Source organism: Eschrichtius robustus, chromosome 7, assembly GCF_028021215.1.
Source record: "Eschrichtius robustus isolate mEscRob2 chromosome 7, mEscRob2.pri, whole genome shotgun sequence".
In the NCBI taxonomy this organism is placed as follows: Eukaryota; Metazoa; Chordata; class Mammalia; order Artiodactyla; family Eschrichtiidae; genus Eschrichtius; species Eschrichtius robustus.
The window spans coordinates 133878328-133891275 of record NC_090830.1 but is presented as its reverse complement, the minus strand read 5'-3'; the positions used below and the strand labels follow the sequence as shown (position 1 = coordinate 133891275).

The window sequence follows — 12948 nt, the reverse complement described above, 5'->3', positions numbered from 1 at the left end:
TAATATTCATTATAATTTAGTGTCAAAGGTGTTTTATTAAATTGTAGGAGTTGATCATTCTTATAATAGCTTGCACAGTAAACAGACTGCTGTGTTGCCCAATTTTCTAGGTAAACCGGTTTGCAAAAGTCGGTAACACATATTACAAGTAGGGTAAACAAATTAACATGGTGGTGTTACCTGAATGTATTTTAATACTAAGGGAACATTTCCACAGTAAAAATGCTGCCTGGCAAGAGAACCAGCATCACCAAAACAAGGTGAAAAATAAAAAAGTAATGAGAAGTTGAGGGGAAATGTGTATCTGACTGTAGGCAGTAGTTCTTTGTCTCACATCTAACAGTGCTCTGCAGAAAACTTTAATGGTTGTGCAAACGTGTTTTGCTTGCTAACAAAGCCTCAGGTATAAATGTCAAAGTGATGATTGCTGTTCCTGCTCAGGAGAAATAGCACAGGGTGGACACCCCACCCCCTCCCCAGTTGCCATGGAAACATTCTGGTGACTTCATCACAGGTAGAGTGTTTGGAGGTTCCTCAGCCCAGCGCGGAAGGTGGGAGCCTGACTCATTCTGAGAGGAATTGCAGATGTAAACTGTGGCCGACTTTTCTTTCCTTTCGCCGAGCGCATCGTTGTCATTAAAAGACCTTTGAATCTAAGTAAAATGTCTCTGAAACATCCGTGGGATATGATCAAACTGTCAGAGGAAGGTATGTTCTGATTTTTTTCCCACAGATAAAACTCTTAGCGAAATATAAAATAATCTGTTCGTTCAGTCGACACTCAGCGAATGTGTTCAGTTGGCAGGCACCATGCTGCGCACAGGGCGAAGGTGACGGTGAGACGTCCTCTACCGGCCTCTGTCAACCTGGGGGGCAGACTCAGAACAGACGATTACAGGCCAGCGTAGCGAGGACACACGGTGATGCCAGCCTGTCAGGGAGCGCTGTGCTGGGTTGAATTGTGTCCCCCCCAAAGACGTGTTCAAGTCCTAACCCCCAGACCTGTGAATGGGACCTTATCTGGAAATGGGGTCTTTGCAGATGAGGTCATACTGGGCTAGGATGGGACGTCAATCCAGCGACTGGGGTCATGATAAAGACAGAGGGATTTGGAGACACAGGGAAGATGGCCATGTGAGGATGGAGGTAGACCAGTGATGCTGCCACGAGCCAAGGGGTGCTAAGGGTGGCCAGCAGCCACCAGAAGCTAGGAAGAGGCAAGGATGGATTCTCCCCTGGATTCTGCAGAGAGAGCACGGCCCTACTAACACCTTGGTGTCAGACGTCTGACCTCCAGAACCCTGAGGGAATAAATTGCCATTGTTTTAAGCTGCCTTGTTTGTGGTAATTTGTTATGGTAGCTCTAGGAAATGAATACAGGTGGCAACACAGGTTGGAAGGCATGTGGGGTGGGGGCAGGCCTAGGAGCCCTTCTGAGAGGAGGTGGTCTTGAGCCGTGCAGAGGAGTTAGCCCCCTGGGAAAGCTGGGCAGGTGTCATCCAAGGCCAAAGTCACGGAGACCATGAAGCAGCCACATCCAGGAAGGAGAAGGAGGCTTATTTTAAGGCTTTCTATCCTGATCTCCTTTTTTAAATTCTTTTTTGGAACTTGGGAGAGATTTTATTAGAGAATAATTAGAGAATTATTTCATGGAAATAATTTTACTTAATAGACTTTTAAACTTCAAAGTCTTTGGATTATTTCTTTTCTTTTTTTTTTTTTTAATAATTCTTTATTTTATTTATTTATTTTTTTGGCTGCGTTTGGGTCTTCGTTTTTGTACGAGGGCTTTCTCCAGTTGCGGCGAGCGGGGGCCACTCTTCATCGCGGTGCGCGGGCCTCTCACTATCGCGGCCTCTCTTGCTGCGGAGCACAGGCTCCAGACGCGCAGGCTCAGTAGTTGTGGCTCACGGGCCTAGCTGCTCCGCGGCATGTGGGATCTTCCCAGACCAGGGCTCGAACCCGTGTCCCCTGCATTGGCAGGCGGATTCTTAACCACTGCGCCACCTGGATTATTTCTTTTTTAAAAATTTATTTATTGAAGTACAGTTGATTTACAATGTTGTGTTAATTTCTGCTGTACAGCAAAGTGACTCAGTTATACATAAACATACATTCTTTTCCATTATGGTTTTCCACAGGATACTGAATGTAGTGCCCTGTGCTATACAGTAGGACCTTGTTGTTTATCCATGCTATATATGATAGTTTGCATCTGTTAATCCCAAACTCCCAGTGCATCCGTCCCCTACCACCCTCCCCCTTGGCAACCATTCGCTCTGTCTGTGAATCTGTTTCTGTTTTGTAGATAAGTTCGTTTGTGTCATATTGTAGATTCCACGTATCAGTGATATCGTAAGGTATTTGTCTTTCTCTGTCTGAATTACTTAGTATGATCATCTCTAGGTCCATCCATGTTGCTGCAAATGGCATTATTTCATTCTTTTCTGTGGCTGAGTAATATTCCATTGTATATATGTGCCACATCTTCTTTATCCATTCATCTGTGGGTGGACATTTAGGTTGTTTCGATGTCCTGGCTATTGTGAATAGTGCTGCTATGAACATAGGGGTGCATGTATCTTTTTGAATTATAGTTTTGTCCAGATACATGCCCATATCCTGGCCTCCTTGAGCCCCAGCACCCCATGCACATGGGCTCAGATTGTTATGTGTATGTTTCCCAGGTCCTGTTCTGGGGGGAAAATGTATGCCCTTCATTAGAGTTTTCAAAGGAGCATGTGACCTTCACAAGGTCACAAACTGGCAATGTCAAGGGGATTTGGGAGTACCTGCCAGGAGACGAGGCTGGTGGGGTCACCACTTGATTGTGACCTTGCTGAGACCAGGCAGTTCAGGGAAGATTAAGCTGATGAGATGTAGCAGAGCCTTTTTCATGAGATAAATCAGGACTTGGCTTTTAGCTGGACATTGGCAGTGAAGGAAAGGGTGGGTGTGGAGGGGGCACCTCAATTTCTATTGTGCGTGATGGGAGGATGGTGACCACTTGCCAAGAAGATGGATATGGGGGAGGAAGGAGAGGGGAAGGAAGGGGAGGAGGAGGGGGAGGAAGGGGAGGGGGGAGGAGGAGGAAGAGGAGGGGAAGGAGGAGACTGCAGTGGCAGCAGCTGGAGGGGAGTTGGTTGGTCCCTTTTTGGAAAAGCTGAGTTTGAGGGGGCTTGAAGGCAGCTGGTTCTAAGGGCTGGTGCCCACAGGTGAGGTCTGGGTCTTTCCTTGGCATTGGTCTGAGATTTGGTAGGAGGACCCAGAGGGAGTCAAGGAGAGAACCCACTAAAGAAAGGAAGACACAGTAGCCAAGAGGGAGAAGACAGTAAGAAGACTCCATTGTTCCAAAAGTCAACCATGAAAAGATGGTCCAGAGGCACCGGGTGGCTAATAGGGTCAGATCTCACAGAGGTGATAGCTTAATTCAAATCTGAAAGGTGATTGTCTCTGAGAAGCATCTACTTAGAATATTAAGAAAGGGGTATTGCTGAGGGCAGGTGAAAATTCCGAGTAAACCTTGCCTCCTATCAGACTAGAAATGAGGGAAGCGTTTACAGTCTATGAAGCGGGAATGTGACTGTCCCTTCTCTGTCCCTGATACACATGATAGAGATATGAAAACAAGCAAGCTCTCTGTACTAACGAAAGGCTGGGGCGTTCATTATTTACACGCGACTTTGATGGATGGGTTCATTAGTCAATGCGTGATGTGGCTCGTCGGCCATTTTTGTACAGACAACTCAAGCCATGCTAGGTGCCGCATGGGAACTGTATGCAATGCCTTACCCGTAACCCAGGCTTCACGCAACATGCTGCCTGCCATTTCCCAGATTTGCTGGATTTCTCTGCTCTTACACGTTCCCTCGGGCCGTTTCCACTTTTCTCTTTTGCCTCTGCTTGGGCTGTGCCACCTTCTCCCACCCCACGTCCACTTTTGTCTAAATCCACCCCATCCCACACCTTTCCTGGGTCCCTTGGCTGGCAGGGCTCTCCCGGTGGCTTACTGGGGCCAGAAGTAGCCAGACTGTGACTTTCTCTTAGAGCTGTGGGAGGGGACAGCCTCTCCCTGCCTTTGCCGCCCGGTCCAGCCCGGGGCCTCCATCACCCTGAGTTGCGGCATAAACTCCCTCCCAGATGGATCCCATCCCTGAAGCACTCTTCCCTCCAGGGAGGACATTGGAGTCCAGGAGAAGCTGGGTCAGGGCCTCATACTCAGTTCATGTTGTTCTGTGCTTGGCCTCCGGGAAGGCCTCCAGGGCAGGAGTGGCTGTGGAGGAATGTCTCAGGCTGGTGGAGACAGAAGCAGTTCCATCTTTCCAACCATCACGGGAGAGAAACCCTCATCAGACGTGCCCGTGCACTGACACTCTCCCCGGGCACAGAGGGCACTGGGCACTGCACACAACCAGTTCTTTAACCAGCCGTGAGTGGGTGGCTCACCAGGCTGAGGTTTAGTTTGCTTCGAAATAACAGCCCGCTGCCATTCCTGATGGCTTCATTCTCACTGTAAGCACTGGTAAGTAGCCCCATTTTGATGCCCTAGGTGTGGTTTTCTAAAAGCCGTGGGATGATGGTGAATCAGAAGCACTCCCGTCACCTTCTAGGGCCTAAAGTCACCATCCATACAGGAGCTTGTTAGTCTAAGACCAACAGTGTTCTTGGACTTGAGCTGCACGGAGTGTCCTAGAAGGCTTAGTAAAGCCCAGAAGGCTGAGTCCTGCACCAGAGTTTCTGAATCTGTAGGTCTGCCGGTCAGTGGGTGGGACCTGAGAATGTGCATTTCTTTCTTTTTTATTTGTTTGGCCGCCCCAGGAGGCATGTGGTGTCCTAGTTCCCTGATCAGGGCTCGAACCCATGCCCCCTGCAGTGGAAACACGGTGTCCCAACCACTGGACCACCAGGGAAGTCCCTGCATTTCTTTTTAAAAACATTTTTATTTTTTAATGTTTTTATTGACGTATAGTTGATTTGAATGTTTTGGGTATACATTTTATATATATATATATATATATGTATAAAATATATGTTCTTTTTCAGATTCTTTTCCATTGTAGGTTATTACAAGGTATTGAATGTAGTTCCCTGTGCTATACAGTAGGACCTTGTTGTTTATTTTATATATAGTAGTGTGTATATGTTAATCCCAAATTCCTAATTTATCCCTTCCCCCCCTTCCCCTTTGGTAACCATAAGTTTGTTTTCTAGGTCTGTGAGTCTATTTCTGCTTTATAGATAAGTTCATTTGTATCATTTTTTAGATTCCACATATACGTGATATCATATGATATTTGTCTTTCTCTGCCTGACTTATTTTACTTAATATGATAATCTCTAGGTCCATGCATGTTGCTGCAAATAGCATTATTTCAGAGCATGTGCATTTCTAACAAGTCACCCCGTGATGCTGAGGCTGCTGGCATGGGGACCCACGTTGAGAGCCCCCACTATTAGCCAGCACCGTGAGCTGGAACTATGTTGAGCTTCCAAGAAGCAGAGCCTGAGGCAGGGATTAGGGGGCATGAGGGAGGGGGTGCTCTTCTGGACAGAACCATGAGAGAGAGTGAGGGAGGCCTGATGGGGAAGGTGGTGAGGAAGGATGGGTCTCAGGTGCAGTCTGGTCCTCGGTTTATGCTCTGGAACAAACAAAAGAGTTGCCCTGGCTTTTGTACCCCTCAGAGTCACCACTGGCCAAGGTGGAGAAAAGTATAGCCTTTGTCGAGGATGGTTCTCAGAGATGAGCAAAGCCGTGAGCCTCTGACAGCTACTCTCCCAGCCGCCGGGGGCAGCAAGGCAACGGGGCAGGGCAGGAATAGAGTCAGCTCAGTGTTCTAGATCTATAGCAGGGAAACTGGAGGCCCTGAAGTTACATAAACTACACAGAGCCACACAACTAGAATTTGGACCTGGACTGCCCGACTCCTGTGACGAAGCCCTGTCTGTCCTACAGGTGCTCAGGGCCCACCCACCCTCTGCCAGTTTCCTTTTAACCGGGACCATTTCCCGATGCAGAGGGAAATTGACTTGCTGGCCCTGGGACAGGCACCTGCCCCTGCGAGAGCTCTGGGAAAGACCAGCTCACGCTGTGGAGAGAGGGAGCAGGCTGGCCTGGCCACCTCCTGCCCTTGCAGCAGGATCTCTTCCAGAAACCAAGGCCAGGTGCCATGTGTCCTGGCTTCTGAAAATTTCTGTACTGGGGACACCAATCCCAGGCGCTGGAAAATGCCCAAACTCCTATCAGTCTTGTTCTCGGTAACCTGCCCCAAATGTCCACTGGCTTTGCCTTATTCAGAGATGCCAGGATAGGGCCACCCAATAGAGGGGGGCTCTATCAGTAGTGACAATTATGTGGTCAGGTGGGAAGGGACAGGGGAGGTGTTACCACGTGACAGGCACTCTGCTAAATTCTTGATATTCGTCGTCACATGATTCCTTGTAACCCCCCTAGGAGACAGGTCTTGTGTTTCCTCTGACACATGGGAAAATGAGACTCTGACAATTTAAGGAACTTGCCCAAAATGTCTTAAACTGCCCAAATGGTTAGTGTCAGAGAAGGATTTGAATCAGGGTCTTTCGTTCCCCAAAGTCTCTACTTTTAACCATTCTGGTAATCCCCCTCCTGAGGCCTTTGGGGTCATCATTAATTGATCAGGCACCCTCATGCGTGGCCGTAGTCTCACCTCAGTTTTACTCAAAAACAGGCTCGTAACTCTAAGTTGCAACTTTACCATTTGTGTGGATTCCCGCACACATTTAAAAAAATTTTGCATGTTGCAATCATGGGGTTCATAAGCCTTTGATTCCTTTCTTTCAGTTAATGTTGCATTGTAAGTACTTTCCCATAACGTCACCATTTTAAAGGCCCTACATTCCAACCTCAGGCTCCCCAACTAGGCTGTGATGGGTGTAATAATGGTCCCCCGAAATATGTCCACGCCCTCGTTCCCAGAACCTGTGAATATATTACCTTGCATGGCAAAAGGGACTCTGCAGGTGGCATTAAGAACCTTGAGATGGGAAGATTATCCTGGATTATCTGGCTGGCCCAATCTAATCACAAGGGATGTGATGACGGAAACAAAGTTTGGAGTGATGAGGGGCCATGAGCCAAGGAACGTGGCAGCCTCTAGAAGGTGGAAAGGCAAGGAAATAGGGTCTCCCCAGCCCCTCCCACAGGAGGGTAGCCCTGTCGACACCTTGATTTTAGCCCAGGGAGACCCACATTGGACTCTGACCTCCAGAACTGTAACGTAATATGTTTGTGTTGTTTAAGCCACTAAGTTTGTGGCCATTTGTTACAACAGCGATCAGACACTCATACACAGCCCCTGCTTGTCTGACGGTGGCAGTCTCCCTCCTCCCTGCTAGAGATGATGACACTTCTCCATAGCTAATGCTTGTTGCATGTTGTTCTAATCTGGGCATTGTGCTACGGGCTAGCGATTTAGGTCACTTATCCTTTTTTCAGGAACTCTGTGAAGTAAGCATCAATATCTCCATTTCATAGCAAGGAACCAAGGGATGCTGAGTCACTTGCCCAAAGTCTCGCATGTAGCTAGAGACCCTGGGACTTTGTGGCCTGATTCCAGTGAGCACGGATGCCTTGGTGATAGTGACCATCTGGGTCTGAGTGGGGGAGGGGGGGCAGCTGCCTTGGTCCTGCTCATTAACAATCATAACCAGGGTCATTTATCGAGCATTAACCCCGCCTCCCACACCAGCCCGAGCACTTTACATACGTTACCCTTAGTGCACGGATGGCAAGGCTGGGCAGGAGGTGTTATTATCTGCACTGTATGGATAAAGAAACTCAGAGCGGGTGAGCAACTGCCCTACTGCAGGTGAGCTGAGCTGGGATGCAGACCCGGGCCGGTCTGGCCCCAGGCCTGTGCTGACTGTGGAGTTCTTAAACGTGGTGCCACAGGACCAGAGCCAGGAGATTTCCATCTTCATCAGCTTTATTGTCAGTTCATCATGATGTATCGACTCTGCACAGAAATCCATGACATCTTTCAGGTCTTATATTTGCGCTTCACAGGAAGTAATCTGTGCACATCATCTTGGATGACTGTCTCTGTCACTCAATAACAGGGATGGATGGAGACAAGCCACAAGTCTAGGTCGAGCTGACGGGGGTTCTTTTATCACCCAAGGACAAGACGAGACATAGGCTTTGGACGGGTCTGTGGTAGCCCTTGAAATTGCCATGTCCTGACCCCTTTGCAAACTTGAAAATACTATAGCATATCATTTTTCCCATAAAATGCTTTAAATTTTATCTGACTTCTTTAATAAACCCTTCTCATGAGTTGATAAAGACAATATGCTAATTTAGAGAGCTGCTTTCTTAAATCTCTTCTTTCTCATCACCAGCACCAGCCGCTGGGAAAGCACTCTTTGTAGTCTTTTGGAAAATCACTTTCCCCAGAATGTCTGCATTTGTGGAAGTGACGTTGTGACCCTGGGCTGTGGGGATGGGGCCACACAGACTCTCATCATTACCCCACCTTCTTGTGTTTGACCCACATTCCTGCAGTAGCAGCAAGACACGCAGGCAGACGTCCTAATACCTCTGGTTTGCCTCACAGGGTGCTTTGTTCTTCTACCCAGCTTTCCGCGAGGTGTGCAGGGCAGGCTGGGTGGATGAGGAAGTTCCGTAGAGCGATTCCGTAAACTTGTCCATTGTTTTCAGGCTGGTGGATGGTAGAGCCAGGACCAGAGCCCAGGTTCTACAATTCTTGGCCCACTGCTTTGTGCTTTTGGATCCGATGATATTCTCGGCTATTGCTACGGCCAGTATTTATGTGGAGGGTGGTCTACGGTGTCTCATTTATCCTCACGGATATCATCACAAAATTATCCTCAGATATTCCAAAGCAGTTTCAGTGTCAGTGTCTGAGTCGCTCAAGACTCCTTCTAAAATGATTGTGTTAAGAGGTTGGATGAAAGTCGATCTTGCAAGTTCAGGCTTTCTTAACTCCAGGGCTGTTGAGAAGTCCATAGAAGTGATTCTTCTGCTGGGTGTAAGCTCAGGACATGGGTGAATGTGTGAGGGCTAAACTTGTTCAATTATTCCTGAGTCTAGGAACATAAACAATGGTATGGAAGAAGGAATCTTGCAGCCTGATAAACTAAGTAATAAGGAGCTCAGAGCCTCCATGGAGGGGTGGAGTGAATGAGGGAAACAGACAAGGTTTTATCATGGGTCAGAGTACACTGGATTCACTGTTGGTTCATATAATACTTGAGTAGACGACATTAACTTTTATAGTAAAGTTATATACTCCGTTTTATCCTTTCGTATACTAAAAAATAGCAATATTATCTCCCTTTGCCTAGGATTACGGGACAACCAGTACAGTCCCCACGATCAAATTGCCCTTAAAAATCTCCAGTCTGATGTTCCAGAGAAGAAATCTGACTTCACTGAGGTAACATATGTTTCTAACTTCTAGAGTAGTCAGCAAAATGCAGCTAATTGTAAAACATGATCACCGGACTACTTGTGAGGTGTTTGCATTTTATTTTGTTTAGTCAAAAATGGAATCAACGCAGCAGAAAATCTAACCATCAATGACTAAGACTTTACATTAAAGTATGCAGTGTGTATTCAATTATTCCTTTATAATCTTGACCTATAATTTGTAGATTTGCAGTATCAAAAGAGTGTGGTGATTGAATCTCAATTTTAAACCAAAAGTAATCTGCTGGAGAGAGAGGAGGATGCCATTTGGCATCGTCGTGAAGGTGGAGAAGAGGTAGTTTGAAATCTAAGTTACCACAGGTTGTTATAACTGCAAAAAGTGTCAGTAGTCTCATTCGGGGAAGAAAATTAGAGGTCATATTTACAAAATGAAATGTTTCTGATTCTAGACAATAAAAAGCTCTGGACACAGTGGTAGTATTGACAATGTATCACATGCCAGGCTCTGTCTAACTGACTCATTTCGTCCTTCCCATGATCCTGGGAGGGAGGTATACCGTTGGCTCTCCATATCCACACGTTCTTCATCTGCGGGTTCACTCAACTGCCGATTGAAACTATTTGGAAAAAAACTTCCAGAAAGTTCCAAAGAGCAAAACTTGAATTTGCCACACGCCAGCAACTCTTTACATAATATTTATATTGTATTGGGTATTATAAGTAATCTAGAGATGATTTAAAGTATGCAGGAGGATGTGCCTAGGTTATATGCAAACACTCTTGCCATTTTACACAAAGGACTTGAGCATCCCTGGATTTTGGTATCTGAGGGCGTTCCTGGAACAAATCCCCCTTGGATACCGAGGGACAACTGTACCGTTATTATACCTATTTTGCAGATGAGAAAATTAAAGCTTCAATAGCTCCAGCAGTTGACTTGACCCAAATCTCGCAGCTCATAAGCTGTCTGGCTCCGGAGCTTCTGTTCTGATCTTGCTCTAAAGGGCTGGCATAGAGAAAGGCTCATTCCAGTGAACAGAACTTAAAACATGGACTTTCCTGCCTGAAAAAATTGTCTGAAGTGTTACCGTTTACAAGGCATCTCTTGTCTTTCACAAATGAAATTCTGCCTCCAACTTTTGTAATTCTAAGAGAGGGTGGAATTGTAAGAATTGATCCCTCATAACATTAAAGCAGCAAGGGTATCTGTAAAAAATAATTTGCCCCCTAAATGCTTATCTTAGGTATCATCCTTTGATTTAGCTTTGCGTTTAATAAAGTTCAGCGTTTCCTCAGAGACCCCAGGCCTGAAATCTCACATGATGGAGAAAAGACACTGTTCTGGGACCTGAGATTCAGTCATCAATATTTACAGCCATTTCTATGTGGAACACGGAGCTCCCTGTCTGAAGATTCGAAGATGGGTAGCTGTAATTAACGTGTTCCCTGAGAGCAGGAGCAGGAACCCCGGGCTGCAGGGAGGGAAATGAGTTGGAGGAGCCGTGGACCATTGAGAACCATCCCTGGCAGGAGATGCCCCGTTAAGAAGGAGAGGATAATGTGAAGGTCAACTGCTACTTTTTTTTTTAAAGAAAGATTCCATCTGAAGATCTTTCCCACCTGTTTTTCACATTGAGCTGGTCAAGTTCAGCACTTTCCTGTTGATGTTAAAATTAATCATCAGTTTGGTCATGAATGATATAGATCTCTGGGGCCAAGTGGCTGGGTCTCTGTAACACACACACACACACATTCACATATTCACGCTTGATTATTATCTATGGCTGAGTTAACGCCCAGAAACCATACCTTCTAAACATCTGCTTTGTAGTGATCTGGATCATCTACTTTGATCAAAGCAATAGTGTGACTTTCAAATTTCCCTCCTAACTTTGAGCTTTGAACGCTTGTCCCTGTGTGTTTGTTCTAAGGATGCTGTAAGATGATGAAACACTCCAAACGGATGCCCTTCCTTTGTAACTGCCATAAATCTCCACCTCTCCTCCAGAGCCTGCACAAGATTGATCACTTTTCCTTTCAAATTCATCGAAGCCATAGAAATGATATGCAGGCACTTCTTCAGCCAAGTGATTACTTAAAAGGAATGAAATATGGAACAGAGTTTTCTTTGTTAAAAAACAGTGTTTAAATTTTCCCTATAACAGAAATAATGGCAACTTCATATAGACACTTAGGAAAATACAGGAATATACAAATAAGAAAATATTTATATATTTCTTTCCCTTATTTTTCCCATACATTTTAAAACATAAGACTGTAATGTAGATCAACATTTATAGCTTTCTTTTATTACATAACATTCCATCACTGGCAACTTCCCATATCATTTAAATTCTTTGTAATCTTTATTTTTAATTTCAGCAGAATGTGATGCAGTCGTGCATGCCATGATTTACTTGCCCAATCCCCTTTTAAAATTCATTTAGATTCTTGCCAGGTTTCACTGTAATACATTACACTGCATTGAATCCTTTGGATTCTAGTAAATGTGTGGAAGGATAAAAGTTGCAGGATGGAGAGGGGGAAAATCTCCAATTTTTCTTTTTTAAAAAATTTTAATTCATTTATAAATTTTTATTGGGGTATAGTTGATTTACAATGTTGTATTAGTTTCAGGTGCACAGCAAAGTGAATCTGTTATACATATACATATATCCACTCTTTTTTAGATTCTATTCCCATATAGGTCATTACAGAGTATTGAGTAGACTTCCCCGTGTGATACAGTAGGTCCTTATTAGTTATCTATTTTATATATAATAGTGTGTATGTGTCAATCCCTGTCTTCCAATTTCCAATTTTTCCATTTTGTCTTAAAACCATCTTTCCGTATTGTTACATACCAGAGTGAACCCAGACACTTGAAAACACTCTTACATTCAGGATGAAATACCACTATGTTGGCAGATTACCTAGTGATGATGATACTAGATCAACCAAGTGGGAGTAAGCATGCTTGCAGCTAATGCAAAGGTAACTTCAGTTTGTATCTGTGGAGAGACAGGCCCAAAGGCTCCACTGGCAAATACAGTTGTACGTTGCAGAACAGCTATGGAAAAGGGAAGAATTGTCTCATGGAGAAAAATACAGGTTTCAAAGCTGTAGATTGGATTCGGCGCTTATCCTTTGGAGAAATAAATTGCTACAGGAATGGAAGCATCCTAACTCCCGTGGTTCAGGATCTGATTTCCCTGATCATTTAATGTTTATCTCTCTCTCACTTCAATTTATGAAAGGGAGTCCTTCTTAGTAATATGCCTTAAAGCATAAATATAAAGTTAAAAACAGTCAATAAAGTGAATAGAACTGTGAAAGCAGTTACCAGCACTACAAAATCGTGCTCGAAACATTTAAAAGAAACCAATATCTTAAAGCAACATTTATGAAAAAGAGAGTGTACAAAGGTAGTGTTGTGTGGTGATGGTCAGGACATGGATGATTTACTACAAAAGCCAGACACAAACCCCAACTATTTTCATTTGACCTCTCTCTGACCTTGA

The 12948-nt window shown here is 45.0% G+C and overlaps 1 protein-coding gene across 3 annotated transcripts in view; it reads left to right on the top strand.

The window, feature by feature from the left end:
* The window catches only part of C7H10orf90 (chromosome 7 C10orf90 homolog), a 232427-nt gene that overhangs the window by 137346 nt on the left and 82133 nt on the right, over positions 1-12948 (top strand). For 2 of the 3 annotated variants that reach the window (XM_068549080.1, XM_068549077.1), the window contains exon 3: positions 9343-9434. In XM_068549080.1, coding sequence (XP_068405181.1) covers positions 9343-9434 — 92 coding nt within the window. Of the gene's footprint in view, positions 1-686; positions 709-9342; positions 9435-12948 lie in introns of those variants that run through there. The other variant, XM_068549079.1, reaches the window with a different exon arrangement.